Raw genomic sequence first — 13,846 nt, 5'->3', positions numbered from 1 at the left:
ACAAGCATGTTAGGAATATTGTCTGAATTTCCTTGTGCCTATTCTAGAAACTGATACTTGGTAGTAGTTTGATTTAGAATGTGATCAACAGGTGAATATTATTAGTTCAGCTAAATTCCCCAAAATACCTGTGCTGCTAGTTGTTCTGTTATACTCTGCTTATTAGCGTGGTTTTAATGTGCTTTGTGTTTCATCGGTCACAGGTGTTGGCAAGTGGTGGCTAAATGTTTACGACTTAGGACTGAACGCAAAAATACAATTATATAGATCCACAAGGCATTTTAGGTCCTATCTGCTTTAGTAGGAAGAGGTGTTTTTCTGAGTTTGCTTATTAGGATTGTTCACATGCTGGGAGCAGCTTATCTGGGTAAGTATTTGTAGAATTTATTTGTTAGCATTCAGTGTTTTTTCTAACTCGGTCATAAAGAACTATATTTAACAGATATTTCAGATCCACTTTAATGCAAATATGAAGATTTACTCATGTTATAGGAGAGGAAAAAACCATACTGAGTTTTTTGTTGATACGGTATATTTGCTTGTATGCTGAGCATTGATCAGTGCAGATGATACCTGCTCAGAATTGTCTTACAGCTTCTTCCTAAGAAGAAAATTTTGGAATCTTTTCAAGCACAGCAAAATACTATTTATCCTAGAGATAATGTCCCTTTCTACTTGTTAGGCTGTTTGGTTGGTTATACGTTTCCCTGACTGGTGTAGGATAAAATTACTCTGTCGTTGACCCTAACCGTAGACCTCGTTATAAGAATGTTGCCTTTGAAGTTGGTTTCAACTTTGCAGTCACAAACTGGATTCTAATCACCTTCTTGCTGTTAATTTTTAAGGCAGTGGAAATGGTTTAACACCATTAAGTCGTTTGTACAGAAAAGCCTTTGAATTATTTTTAGGGTTCCTAGAATACTTTTGATGACAAAACTGAGTAATTACTTTTTTTTTTTTTTTTTTTAAATTTGATTCAGAATAGACAGAATGAGAACTAAACTGCTTCATAAGAAGCCATGGTACTTCAAAACCACGATACTGCTGACAGGAACTCCAGAAATTACAAAGAGTAAAGTGAAAAAATTTTTTTGAAGTTATGCCACAAGGTTACTCTATGTTTAAGAGGCAAAAACATGAGGCATAATCAAAATGACAAAATGAAATAATTTCCTGACATGGAACTGTGCTAGTTTTTGCTGGCCAAGGATCTGAACTTCCAGGTGAAATTTCATATTGTGTCCGGCACAAGTTTTACATATTCTAGGGGCTCAAATCAAACATTCAGGATGGTCTTAAGAAGCATATGTACCTTGTGCCAGTCCCAACATACATGTGTTTCATGCCTATCGGTACAGGAATGAAAACTTTTTCATTTACAGGTAAGTCCACAGTTGCCCAGAATCTTTCTGACGTTTTGTTCCTAAAACCTGACCTCTCATATTAGACAGTACAGGAAAGTCCTTTTACTTGAACTGTTAATTTGGCAGCCGATTGGTATGTTTTCTTCCTGTAAAGGCAATTTTAAAGGCAGCAAAGTCTGATTTACTGGTATCATTTTGTTTCTCTCTTCAGTGGAAAGATGTATGAGTTCCATGCAAACTGGGACCCAAATGATCAAGCTCCGTGGCAGTACCAAAGGGTTGGTCCGCTTTTATTACTTGGATGAGCACAAGTCATGTATTCGCTGGAGACCCTCTCGAAAGAATGAGAAAGCCAAAAGTGAGTGTCAACCACAGAACATTTCTTCTGATTCCTTCTTGCGCTCTTATAAACCAACAGCATGAAGGATTTGACTCGTTCACAGGTGATCAAGAAGAATGTTGTACATGAATTTAAAGGGCAGTAAATGATTTTGTCATTAATAGTTGATGAAGATGAAGTTGCTGTCGTTAGCTGTGCAGGTTGCAGTAGTGTAGTGTGTTGTAAATGAGCTGTGAGCAAAACCTGTGTGAACTGGGGACCTTGCAATGTGAGGCTTGGGCCCTTTCTCTGCAGGATTTCTCTACAGGGTAAATGCAGCCTGTCTGGTCTCGGGCATTCATTGACGCAGTCATTAACGAACCACATGCTTTTGTCGTTCTAGTTTCTATCGACTCTATTCAGGAGGTTTGTGAGGGGAAGCAATCAGAGATCTTTCAGCGCTATGCCGATGGCAGTTTTGATCCCAACTGCTGCTTCAGCATCTACTATGGAGACCATATGGAATCTCTCGACCTGGTATCTTCCAGTGGAGAGGAAGCACGCACCTGGATCACGGGGCTGAAATACCTGATGGCAGGGATCAGTGATGAAGACAGCCTCTCAAAACGCCAAAGGACCAGAGACCAATATCCTTCTTATACTATCTGAGAGTATTTCCCACTGGTGGAGAGCTACCACTAGCACAGGGATTCCTTTAAGTATTTGTTTTGCTAAAAGTAAGCACTAAGCTCAAAGCTTCAAAGCGGTTCCCATTATATTCCCTGTTTCCAGCGACAGAAGAGTCCTTGAAGAGGATTCTTCTGGGCAGGATTTGGAGCTGAATGACTGGAGTGGCCTGAAAAACATACAGGCATATTCCTTTCTCCTTGTGTAAAGCTGTCCATTTCATTTGGTTATACAGGACAACGTGTGATGCAACGTTGCAATTTGCTCCCAAGTTAGTTGTTCTGTGCTGTGGAGCAGGTGAACAGCACGTGTTGCACGTTGAGCACAGCAAGTCTACAAACTGCTCCAGAAATAACATGAGTAGAGCTATTTATGTATTACCTCGAATATTTTTTCATCCCTAGCCTCATATACAGTCTTTCCTAACATGAAAAAAATCATATATACATAATGTTCAGTAATATCCCTTAATATTTCATGCTGCTCCTTAACTCCTGTTCAATGTGGTTGAAGCAGACATTTGATGAGGCAGATAAAAATGGTGATGGCAGTCTGAGTATTAGTGAAGTGCTCCAGCTAATGCACAAACTGAATGTGAACCTACCCCGACAAAAAGTCAAGCAAATGTTTAAGGTAAGAAATGAAAATACAGGTTTTTTTCTGAAAGAACAAGGATGGAGCTGCTGGAGATTCAGCATGAATCCAAGTAGGAGAGATTGTAAATACTTCAGCAGCTGGTTTGTTTCCACTCTACTGAGAGATACTACACAGTCCATTTGGTAAATTGAAAAGAGCTCCAGAAATACGTCATAGGTTCATAGAAAAAAGCATTACACCAGGTACCTTCTGGTGTTACATAACATACAGGCACACGGTACAAAGATTGCTTTTTGCTACACTTGTTGATAGGAAGCTCAGTCATGTTTCCTCTTCTGATTACTTTCTAATAAATATTATCTAGTAAAGTATCCAGTATCCTCCAATAACTGGTACTAATAATATATCCAGTATGAAAACTTCCTTATCTGTCATGTTTTTTGCACTGCTAAGAGCTATTTGTTTGACATTCAATTCTACTGACCTTGACCCAATTTATTGGGCAGCTGAACTATGGAGAAGTGTATGCTTTTCTAATCAAAAAGTCTGTTGTGTGAAGGACCTGAGCAGAAGTTGAATCAATAGTTTTCAGCATGGTGAACTAATCAGCTCATACAGGTTATCCTGGTGTATGCATCAGGCTGATATTTAACCCATCATTTGGGTGGGTTGTTCTTTAGAGGCAGAAAATCATACAGGAAAAGTTTACACCTGGGGGGAAATTTAAACAGAAGTTTAGAAGTAGAGTTAAAATACTTGAGCATTTTTTTTCTGTATGTTACTGAATAAAAGAGAAATAAAAGTTTTATAGCACACAGATGCCCGGTAGGCTGGGTGTTCATTTCTAATATTCCTGTGCCAGCCCTCATTTTGATTACCATTTTCCCTTTCTATGGCATACAGCTTACGTGGACCAGAATGAATTTTGAAAGTACATTTATCCATGCTGCTGCACACTGTTGCATTATAACACCATAGACGTTCCCAAATAGAAAAAGAAATTTTTAAATGGAGTGAAATGCTAGTCACCAGGAACTTGAAAGTACCCTCTCCTTTGCCTTTGCTTTTGTTTGGGGAAAAAAAAAAAAAAAAGGTCAGTTTGTGTCTTTTACTTCTGCAGGTGATAAATTGTCTGATTGATGGATGAAAACCTGTATGGTTATGACTCTAAACAATTTCACATGAGGCTATCGCATTAAACAGCAGCTTATGCAAAACAGATGTCTTCTGCTGTCAAAGAACTGAAAGTTCTTTGAATTCCAAAAGTACTGGCTATGGGATGGATGGTTGTAATCCTTTCTGCAAGATACGTGCTACTGCGTTAGGTCCTGGTTGTTTCTATACCCAGAATTGTTACCTCTGGGGTGCAGGCTGTACCTTATGAGACTGCTGGAGGTGAGGACTTTTTAGCTACTTTAATTTTTCTGAAGCAACATCTGGACAGAGTGTCTGTACCTTAAGAAGCATCATGTACATTCAGGTGCCTGAAAATCTCACAATTAGAATGGCAGCTCTCTGAGCACTGCTTCACGTTTACTACCAAGTCATGCTAGTTTAGTGGTTGCTGGATTTTCAATAATTCAGTTCTGGGACCCCTTCCAAGCTCAAAAACCTTTGAGAATCATGCATGTACAGCCAGATAAGACCAAGGGGTTTTATCCATTACTTTTTTTTTTTTCCTTTAGTTTTATTCTTTCATACCAGCAAATACTAGGCTTAGGGATGTAGCTCAGTGAAAAACTGAATTTAAAATCTCATTAAAATTAGTAGATTAAAGTGACTCCAGGATGAACCATTAAGTTTGATACCAGCCAAACAGAAGAGACTGGGTAAAACTTTCCTGGGAAGAAAATTGCAGTTATTGTCTGCTGTGTTCTGGTTTTACTGTTTATAATCAATGACAATTGCTACACATATCGGGTCCTTAGAAATGCTGTTGACAAAGAAGAATAAATTTGCTTTTCCACATGCAATGCAGAATTGAAACTGAGCTGTTCTCAACTGAAAATGTAATTGCTGTTTGATAGCTTCGAATCAGGATAAGCAGCCTTGAAACGAAAAATCTCGTGGTTTATGAAATAGCTACACCAAGTATTTTAAGATATGATAGGGTAGATTATATGTAGGTCTTGAAGAAAGTTACCTGAAATATTAATTTTTCTACTTAAAGTAGTGAGTTGTTTAAAAAAATCCTGCCATAGTTACAGTGGGAAAAGCCATTTTTATTAGCAACTCCTTGCTCACAATGCGTTCATATTTTCACCTGGGGCTCATTTCTAAAGAAGCTTCATCTGTGACTTCATGACTCCTCATTTTTCCAGCCACTTCCTCTATCATGCTGTCAGCTTCAGCCGTGTAGCTGATACAGGCTCTGAAACTGCTGAAGTGAGAGACTGGAAAAGAGACAAAATGGTGAGGTCTGTGAAGATTAAAGAGTCGGGAGCAAGTGCAGGGTGTCCTTTGGGAACAAGGAAAGAGGAGGCTGTTTGTGTAAGTTTTTGAAAATCTCTGTGGGTGCATTAGGATAAATTGCAGGGTTATGGCAGTACTTGTTCTCGGACAAATAACTGAACTGATGTCAGCTTACCAGGACAGAAGTCTTTGTGAAGGCTGCTCAGTGCTGCTACCCGTGGTTGTGTGAGCTTAGTATGGCAACATGTAAAGGAAATGTAGTGAAAAATACAAAGATTTGCTAAAAACTCACCTGATTTGTTTATTTTTTAATTTTGTGGCCTGAATTTACTTAAACGTGTCTATAGTGAAGGTGAGCAAAGCAGTATGCTGACAGCTCCTTTACTGAGAACAAAGTAGGGAGTACTGGATAAGCTTTTTTTTCATAAAATATGCACGTGTTGTCTGTCCTGTTTGGGAACCATTGCAGCTTTCCTTTTTCATCCATTCCCCTGGCAGAATTTCTACTTCATTTTTTTACGCTTCTAGGAACAGGCTTTTAGGAAAACACAGTAATCTCATAATCTGTCCTCCAAATAGTTATATCGTTGGGCAGGTCCCATTGTGATCAGGCTCTCACAAGTTTTCTTTGAAGAAATTCTATCTCCACTGTGTGCAAGCAGTAAGTAGTGTTGCTGATACAGCTGAGGGTGGTTTGGCTCACGGGCTGGAGCACCTCACCCCAAGAAACATACATGTTGTAGGGGATAGATATGTCAGAGAATATAGCACCATTGACTGATGACTTTTTCTTTACTTACGAAATCAGTATTCTTGCAGATCTTATTGGTTTATGGCCATGGATTTAACAGGTATTCATCTAAATCCTGGATATAAAATTCATTTCAAGATGATTTAAGTTCTAATGATCCCAAGAAAATATGAAAGGTTAATTCTGCCAGACATAGGCATGTTCTGTTCTGCGTTGCAGGGTACACTGTCTGTCTTCATTGCCATAGGTAGAAGAAATCCCTCAAGCAGGGTTTCCTGTGAAACAAAAAAGACCTTAAAAGTTGTTTCTTGGCTCATGCACTAACGCATACATTCAAGATGTTCAAAGGGGCAAGCTGAGCAAAGCATTCATACGACAACCACCATCCTGATAAATCAACCTGTTCTGGCAGGCCCTGTAGTGCGTAGCCATGTCAGGCAGTATCAACCCGCAATTAATTTCCACGTTGCTTTATTCTGATGCAGGGGTTTGTTTATTTAAAGTTTGTTCAGGCACTTGCTGGGCGGATGGGTATCTCACTGCCACATTGCTGTGTAATGCAGGAGGCTGATACGGATGATCACCAGGGCACGCTGGGCTTCGATGAGTTTTGCGCCTTCTATAAGATGATGTCAACGCGACGTGATTTGTACCTGCTAATGCTCACCTACAGTAACCACAAGGACCACCTAGATACAGATGACCTGAGACGCTTTCTGGAGACTGAACAGAAGGTAGGCCCAAGCCAGGAAAAGGTTTCCAGTCTGCAAGCCTTTCTGTTTGCTGTTGGGGATGCATTGCCTTTTAAACGGGGTGGGAAGTTTGTTGTCATGCATGTGAGAAATAGACAGTTAGAAGCCTCTTGATTTTCATCTTGTAGGCTGGCATGACTATTTCCTGAATCTTGGTGCTCTCATTGCCTCCTTTTTCCGTAGGCTCTTTTGTTGTGCCCCTAAATATAGTCTCTAGAGTTTCTTCCATGTGTTCTCTTAGGACAGTTCCATCAATATCTGTCTTTTCCCAGTGTTCAGTACCCTGATGCAAAAATGGCATTTCTGGCTCTGCTTTTGACTTGGTGCACAGTCCGTGATGAGACACTGAATTTTTGTCACAGTATTTCAGTTTGTAAAGGGGAAGGTTACGTTTCTGAAGAGTTGTTGAGAGGATTGTTCATGTCTGGGACAGTTTTTTGAGAATAGATAGTAGTACATATTAAGTTGTCTCTTAGTGCTTTAACTCCATTGCTGGAGCAGGTACTAAAGACTGTTTTCCCATTTCGCTGCTCTGAAACAGGTGTCTTTGTCTGACAGACCAAAGAACCTGTATATGCCCTGTACAATAACATGGTGTGGGTGTGGTGGGAGCAGCACCCAGTAGATCATGACGAACATGATATTTAATGTTGTTTATAAATCTGAGACATTTTACAGCTCTTCAGAGATGTAAATTTATATTTGTAAGCTGATTCAGGTAGTGAAGTGCACTTATACATTGTGCTTAGGGTTGCTTGTGCACATTCAGCAAATTGGCAGCAAACCGTGTGCTGTGTTGCAGTCAGTGCCATCCGCTTGTGTTACAGTGTCCAATGAGGGGGTAGCCTACATCAGTCGCTTCAGAAATTTTTTCCGTCAGCCACTTGTGTGCATTAAAGTTACAGAAGTCCATTTTCTGACAGTTCGTGTATGTTTTCATGAAAAAAAAATAAACTAGTGTTGATATATTCTTCTTTTCTAATAGTAAAAGATAAGAGTTTCTTATCTCTGTGTGTATGGTACACCACCACATGCCCACTCATCTCATTCCTCAGTCACTGAATTGAACCTTTATGGCATTAGGAATCTTTGTAACCAAGCTGCCTGGAAGCCCAACACTTCCTCCTATCCCAAATACCCCTTGGTCCAAACAAGTCTGAGTCTTTTTGGTACATGGTAATTTGGCAGAGCAGAAAATGTCAAGGCATCTAAGACCTGTAGCCTGAGGACCTTCAGCCCCTGGAAGAGGCTCTCTGCAGGCTGTGCAGCCTCCATCCCTGGAGGTTTTGAGGACCGGACTAGGCAATGCCTGAGCTGACGGATGTGACCTTGTAGCTGACCCCGCTTTGAGCAGGATTTTGGGCTGGATGACTTGCTGAGGTCCTTGAACTGCGATCTTTCATCTAGAGACTTGTGAAAGGTTCTGAAGTGAGGAGAAATAATTGGACAGCAAGATGCAGTGAACGCAGGAACAAATGCGTTGACTCATCTTTGCCTTTTTTCTCTCATGATCTCTTTTGAAGCTGCATGCCTGTAAATCATAAACCTCCATCAGTTTCAAATGTTGTCTAAGAAATGAATGAATAAAAAAGCCACCTCTCTGGCAGTTATCTTTTTAGAGAAGTGGGATATCTTTCCATTTCATTGGTCAATTGATCCTCCAGATGGTGAGAGGAAAATGAACGCTCACCACAGGACACAAACAGCTCAGCTAATCACTGACGTGGGCAACTCACGCCTGTGGGGCTTCTCTCCCTTGGCTGGTGCTACCCTTCCTCATACAATATGTACAGGGAAAACAAGGGTGCATTCTGTGCCTTTGAAGCTGCACCAGAAAAACCTTCTGTTGCTCCAGAGCTTCATCCTTTGAACCCAGCAAACCTATAACGTGTGGGCAAATAAAGCGTTCAGATTTTCTCCTTCCTCTTCTTTTACTTTTCTTTATTAGGTTTTAAATTACCCCCAGAAAAGATATTGATCTGGTAGCAGATATGCTGGTGGTTTCACTTCCCCCTCAGCAAAGATTCTTTGTTGCTAAAACAGTCATCAACTTGGTCCCCCCTCTGGGGACAAGGCCTGTATTTTCATGTCTCATGTACAGCATCTATCACAAAGGATCTGCTGGACCGCTCAGGACAGGAGTATTAAATAGTAACAGGATATTAATTAAACGGTAAATCAACAGTAAATAGCAGGAATATTAAAGAATGGTGTTAAAATTGAATTATGAAAACGTTGCAAGGTTTAAAAAAGATACAGGTTATCATAAGTGGCCCTTTTATTATCAAAGACATTTACAAACACGTTATTTCCCCTTGGACTCTTCTCCAGCTGAAAATGCAAAGCAACCTTGAAGTTAGCAGATTTCCTCAAGGAGCTTTCTGAGAGCAATTATGTCCTGATTCTGTTACCGTGCTAGCAACTGATTTTTCTGTCTGCTGCATAAAGATGAGCCATTTTCTTGTTTTATTGTGAAGTAAAAACCCTTTGATAATGCAAACTAATCCTTTAATCCTACAAGACAAGAAATCCCATTGGTTTGTGACAAAGCTTGTTCTGTTTGGATGCTCTACGTGCCTAATAACACTCTACCCAAATTTGACCTACAAAGCAGAACTCCGTCTTTATTGGCTGCGATCGGGCAGCTGCCAATCGGACTGAACCTTTTCACAGACTGGTCCAGCTCTTATCTGACCTGACACTGATTGACAGGAGTGAGAACCTCACTGGGTAACTGGAAATCCTTGGCAGCACCATAGATAATCTGTTGTTAAAGTTGTTAAACTGTATACAGAGAAAGGAGCTGAGAGAAGGTGTGATTACTAGTAACACTTCAGTTTTGCTACTTTTACAGATGACAAACGTGACTAAAGAGCACTGCCTGGAAATCATTAGCAAGTTTGAACCATGCCTGGAGAACAAGAAGGAGGGAGCTCTGGGGATTGATGGTAAGCTGGCTGGTGCAGCTTTTGTAGGAAAGAGGCAACTGTTTCAATGCCTGTGAGAATATTGCGTTCATTTCCATAATATATAGTCATAGAATTTTGTCATGTTGTATAGGGTATGCTTTTCACTAGGGTTTTTTTTAAATATCATTTGCTGAGGAACCTAAAGGGAAATTGGTACTCTTTGGAAGATTTTTAAAGGTACATATCATGAAGCAACAGTCATTGAAAGTCAGCTGGAGCTCGATGAGTCTTTATTTGTGCCTTTGAAAAATATGGTAGAATTTAGTTGCATCATTCCTGCAGGTATTTTTGGAAGTCCTTGAAGTTTTAATAAGAGGAGTGATCTGATGCAGAGTAAACATGTGAAGTGGGATGATAGGTGAAATTTGTCTAGAAGCATGCTTTCATGACCTCTGCTGCTGAAGCCTTCACTCTGAATGTAATGAAGCTGTACCATCATGATGGTAGCTGTTATTTTGAGGACTGATTCTAAATCCTTTCCCCTAAATAGTAAATCTGCCAGATCTTGTTGACTCCAAGGTCAGAGTATATTCCTCTGGAATTAGATTCTATGCAAAAGTTCTAGGACCTTTTGAAAATCAGTCTTGTCCATTTGTGTGGGTGTGTTGTCATAGTGAAAAATGACAAAATAAAAGTTCAGGTTTTTTTACCTCATGAAGGAGTGGGTAGTTTCTGGTATATTGTGTAAGGTGGGTTTTTTTCAAGAAATGATGGTTATTTAGGATGGATTGAGGTCTGTTCTACTTTCAGACCACATTTCCAATTTATTTTAAAGCTTATACTAATGCCAAGTGAGTGCAGCAGTTGACATATTCATTTTTATTTTCTGGTGCTTTACAGTCAGTGACAGTCACATAAATAATGAATAACCACGTTCATTATCTTGCCTTCTTCATAACTAGACAGGTACGACTAGGCTTTTCAAACAAGTGTAGTTTTTTCGTACCAGAAAGTTTTTTAAACTAGCTTGATGTATCAAATTGCTTTGCCTAAGAATGGATGGCAAAACAGTTGAGAGTTTATGGGTTAGGATTAGAGAGCAGTCCAACATGGGTGACATATTGCTGGGTGTCTGCGACAGATCTCCTGGTCAGGAGGAAGTAGAAGATCAGGTGGCCTGGAGACAACTGGAAAAAGCTTCGTGTTAGCAGACTCTGCTCTTTATGGGAGACTTTAACTACTCCAGTATCTTGCTGGAAGTGCAAGAGAACAGAACATACCTAACCTAGAGCTTAACTAACGTGGGAGGTTTCTGGAGTGTACTGCTGATGGCATCCGAACAGAGGTGACCAAGGAGCTGACAAGGGGCACGCTGCTGGGTTGGGTACCCACGAAGAAGAAAGAACTGCTTAAAAACCATCAATATGTATCTGCATGCGTAAACATGTAGGCACATGTGTGTGCACGTGCACTCCCAGAGAAGTTATTCTTTTCTTGTCTTTTTATGTAGCTGAGACTTTAGATCCCTCTTGTCTTCCAGAAAACGAATCGAGTGTTGCCTAGGGAGACTGAAACACAACAGCTATGGAAACTGAAGTTGTGTGTTTATTCCTCAAATTGGTACAGCCCAGACAGGAGCATCCTGCCCACACTTAGAGGCACTTCAGTAGTAGTAGAGTAGTAGTAGAGTGGTCTCTGCCCATTCATACTCATTCCTGTGTCTGTATTGCCTTGTGTCCTCAGCTGTTAGAGCTTTTATCATGAAGCACCTTGGCCTGGCCTGTGACAGTTAGCTCATTCAACATAATCCTGCAAAAAACCCCTCTTATCTTCTGCTGTTATCAAAATAAAACACTGTGTCAGTACACTCTTCCTGAGTGTGTAAACACTGGAGATCTACGGTACATTCTGCCAACAATATCTCGATTCATTCATATTTCTTCATCCTAGGGCTGGTAGATCCAGTTAGTGTGAAGTCTTTATAACAATTTTGATATTTTAACAAGGGCTTAAAGCAAACGATAGTGTTGTTTCAGAGGCTGCCTTACCGGTGTTTTGTGGAAATAGTCTTGTAGTAGCTGATTGGTTTGTAGTAAAAATAAAATTATTCATTTGCCATGAGTGATTAGCTGTATGTTTGCTAACATACACTGTGCCCTCTCAATGTTTCATGGTGTCTCCTCTGAACTGGTTAGTGTTTTTTTTTTACTCTAGCTCTATTACTGGTTTGCTAGTTGATCATGATATGAGCCTCAAGACACTCAAATATTAGGCTAGACTGAGGTTCCCTAGCACTGTTTCTTAGTGTATTGCTCAAAAAGTTTTGGCTGCTATTTGTATCTATCAGCTCTTTTCCTTTAATAAAACTTTCATCAGCACAAAATGAAAAGCCTATGAGAACCACCATAAAGGTGAGATTTTAGCTTAAATTCTGTTCAACCTCAATTTCTCTGGTTTCTGTAGACTGATTTTGAGGACTGGAGTTATTTTGCCTTGTGTAGCTTTAGAGAAACAAAGCACCAGTCTGTCACAGTCAGAGAAGGTGCATTAAGGCCTTTAGATGCTTGTCAGGATTTTTATAGAGACACTGTTTTATTTATGGAATAATGAGTGAAATGTCAGGAGAATTAGAATTCTTGAAGCAGAGAATGGAGGCATCATTGCTGTCAGCAGCTGCTAAAGCCAGGATGTGAATGGAAAACTTCGTCTTTCATTGGTGGTGAATGAAAAGAATTTTGGGGAGACTTGAAATGGAAGTGAGGAGTTTTTAATGTTTGTCTTGTGGAACTGTCTGTGTATATATATGTGCACAAATGTATACTGGTGTTCTGAGAGCAGCAACTTCATACAAAGATAAAAAACATAACTTGCTAAAACTTTGCTTCTCAACAACAGTGATGATTGCAATACAGAAAATGTCCAGGTGATAATGTCTTCATGATTTGCAAGAATATCACTACTCCAGAAAAGAAATTCTTCTGGTAACATCACTGAAAGTACTACAGATAATTGATTTTTTTGGTGTCAAGTGAACTTCAGTCTCATCAAGTGACAGTAATGAAATACTGCAGCTCTCTCCCATCCACACGCATGTTTGTGCATGTGGTGTCGCATCAAAATTAGAGGCTGTTGCTTGTACAAGCCAATGTGTGCTGACATTCTTCTGGTATTTTCAGGACAAGTAGAGGAGAGTATTTCCCTTGATTCACACTGTGTTGGGCCAGTAGAAACCATCTCTAGGAAGTACAATACCATTTATCTTTCAACTCATTTCACTGAGGAGCAATGCCGGGATATGGCCGCAGATCTCTCGAGGCTTTTATATGCCCTGCGACTTAGTGTCCCAGCAGAGTCTTTTGACAAAAAAATATAAGCCTAAAATGTCAGGTTCAGATTAAATAGACCTATTTTTTTTCAGGAAAGGCAGAGCAGAGAAATGTATAAAGCAGCTAGAAATTTCGGGAAAGCAATAATTGCAATTGGTCATTGTGACAGTTGGGATGTGGTGGTACTATTTATTTGTTTGTCTTATTTGTGTGTTCATAAATGTATTGGTGAATGCAGGGCTGCATTTTTAGGCTGGTTTTAAGAAGGCTACAGCAGCAAAAAGGAACAAAACTGTATTATTGATAGTATTGTTTGTTCACAGGTTTCACCAATTACATGCGGAGTCCGTCAGGGGACATATTCAACCCGGAACACTACCAAGTGAACCAGGACATGAGTTATCCTTTGAGTCACTATTTCATTACCTCTTCACATAATACCTACCTCATGGGAGATCAACTGATGTCCCAGTCTAGGGTGGACATGTATGCATGGGTGCTGCAATCTGGCTGTCGTTGTGTAGAAGGTAAAGACGAAAAAGGAATCATTAATAGACTCGGTGGTTTTGTTTCTCCTCTGTAAAGGAAGACTCATGACTTCTGCAGAAGACATGGTAACTGGGTAGAGAAAAAAGCCTAGTAAAATGGTGTCTTCCTTTCATAACGAACAACAAAATAATGTTGCCATAGAATGGACAAATTTTTCTGAGCATGGAAGTAAGGCAGATA

At 39.9% G+C, this 13,846-nt stretch overlaps 1 protein-coding gene across 2 annotated transcripts in view; it reads left to right on the top strand.

Annotated features, from left to right (window-relative positions):
* The window catches only part of PLCH2 (phospholipase C eta 2), a 100,844-nt gene that overhangs the window by 56,902 nt on the left and 30,096 nt on the right, over positions 1-13,846 (top strand). Inside the window, exons 2-7 of one of the 2 annotated variants that reach the window (XM_074924554.1) lie at positions 1,576-1,722; positions 2,087-2,330; positions 2,874-3,003; positions 6,694-6,864; positions 9,737-9,830; positions 13,441-13,644. In XM_074924554.1, the coding sequence (XP_074780655.1) occupies positions 1,576-1,722; positions 2,087-2,330; positions 2,874-3,003; positions 6,694-6,864; positions 9,737-9,830; positions 13,441-13,644 (990 nt within the window). Of the gene's footprint in view, positions 1-1,575; positions 1,723-2,086; positions 2,331-2,873; positions 3,004-5,253; positions 5,458-6,693; positions 6,865-9,736; positions 9,831-13,440; positions 13,645-13,846 lie in introns of those variants that run through there. The other variant, XM_074924555.1, reaches the window with a different exon arrangement.

This window comes from Athene noctua, chromosome 22, assembly GCF_965140245.1.
Source record: "Athene noctua chromosome 22, bAthNoc1.hap1.1, whole genome shotgun sequence".
NCBI classification, from domain to species: domain Eukaryota; kingdom Metazoa; phylum Chordata; class Aves; order Strigiformes; family Strigidae; genus Athene; species Athene noctua.
The sequence above is the reverse complement of the archived record's forward strand: the minus strand, read 5'-3'. Positions and strand labels throughout refer to the sequence as shown.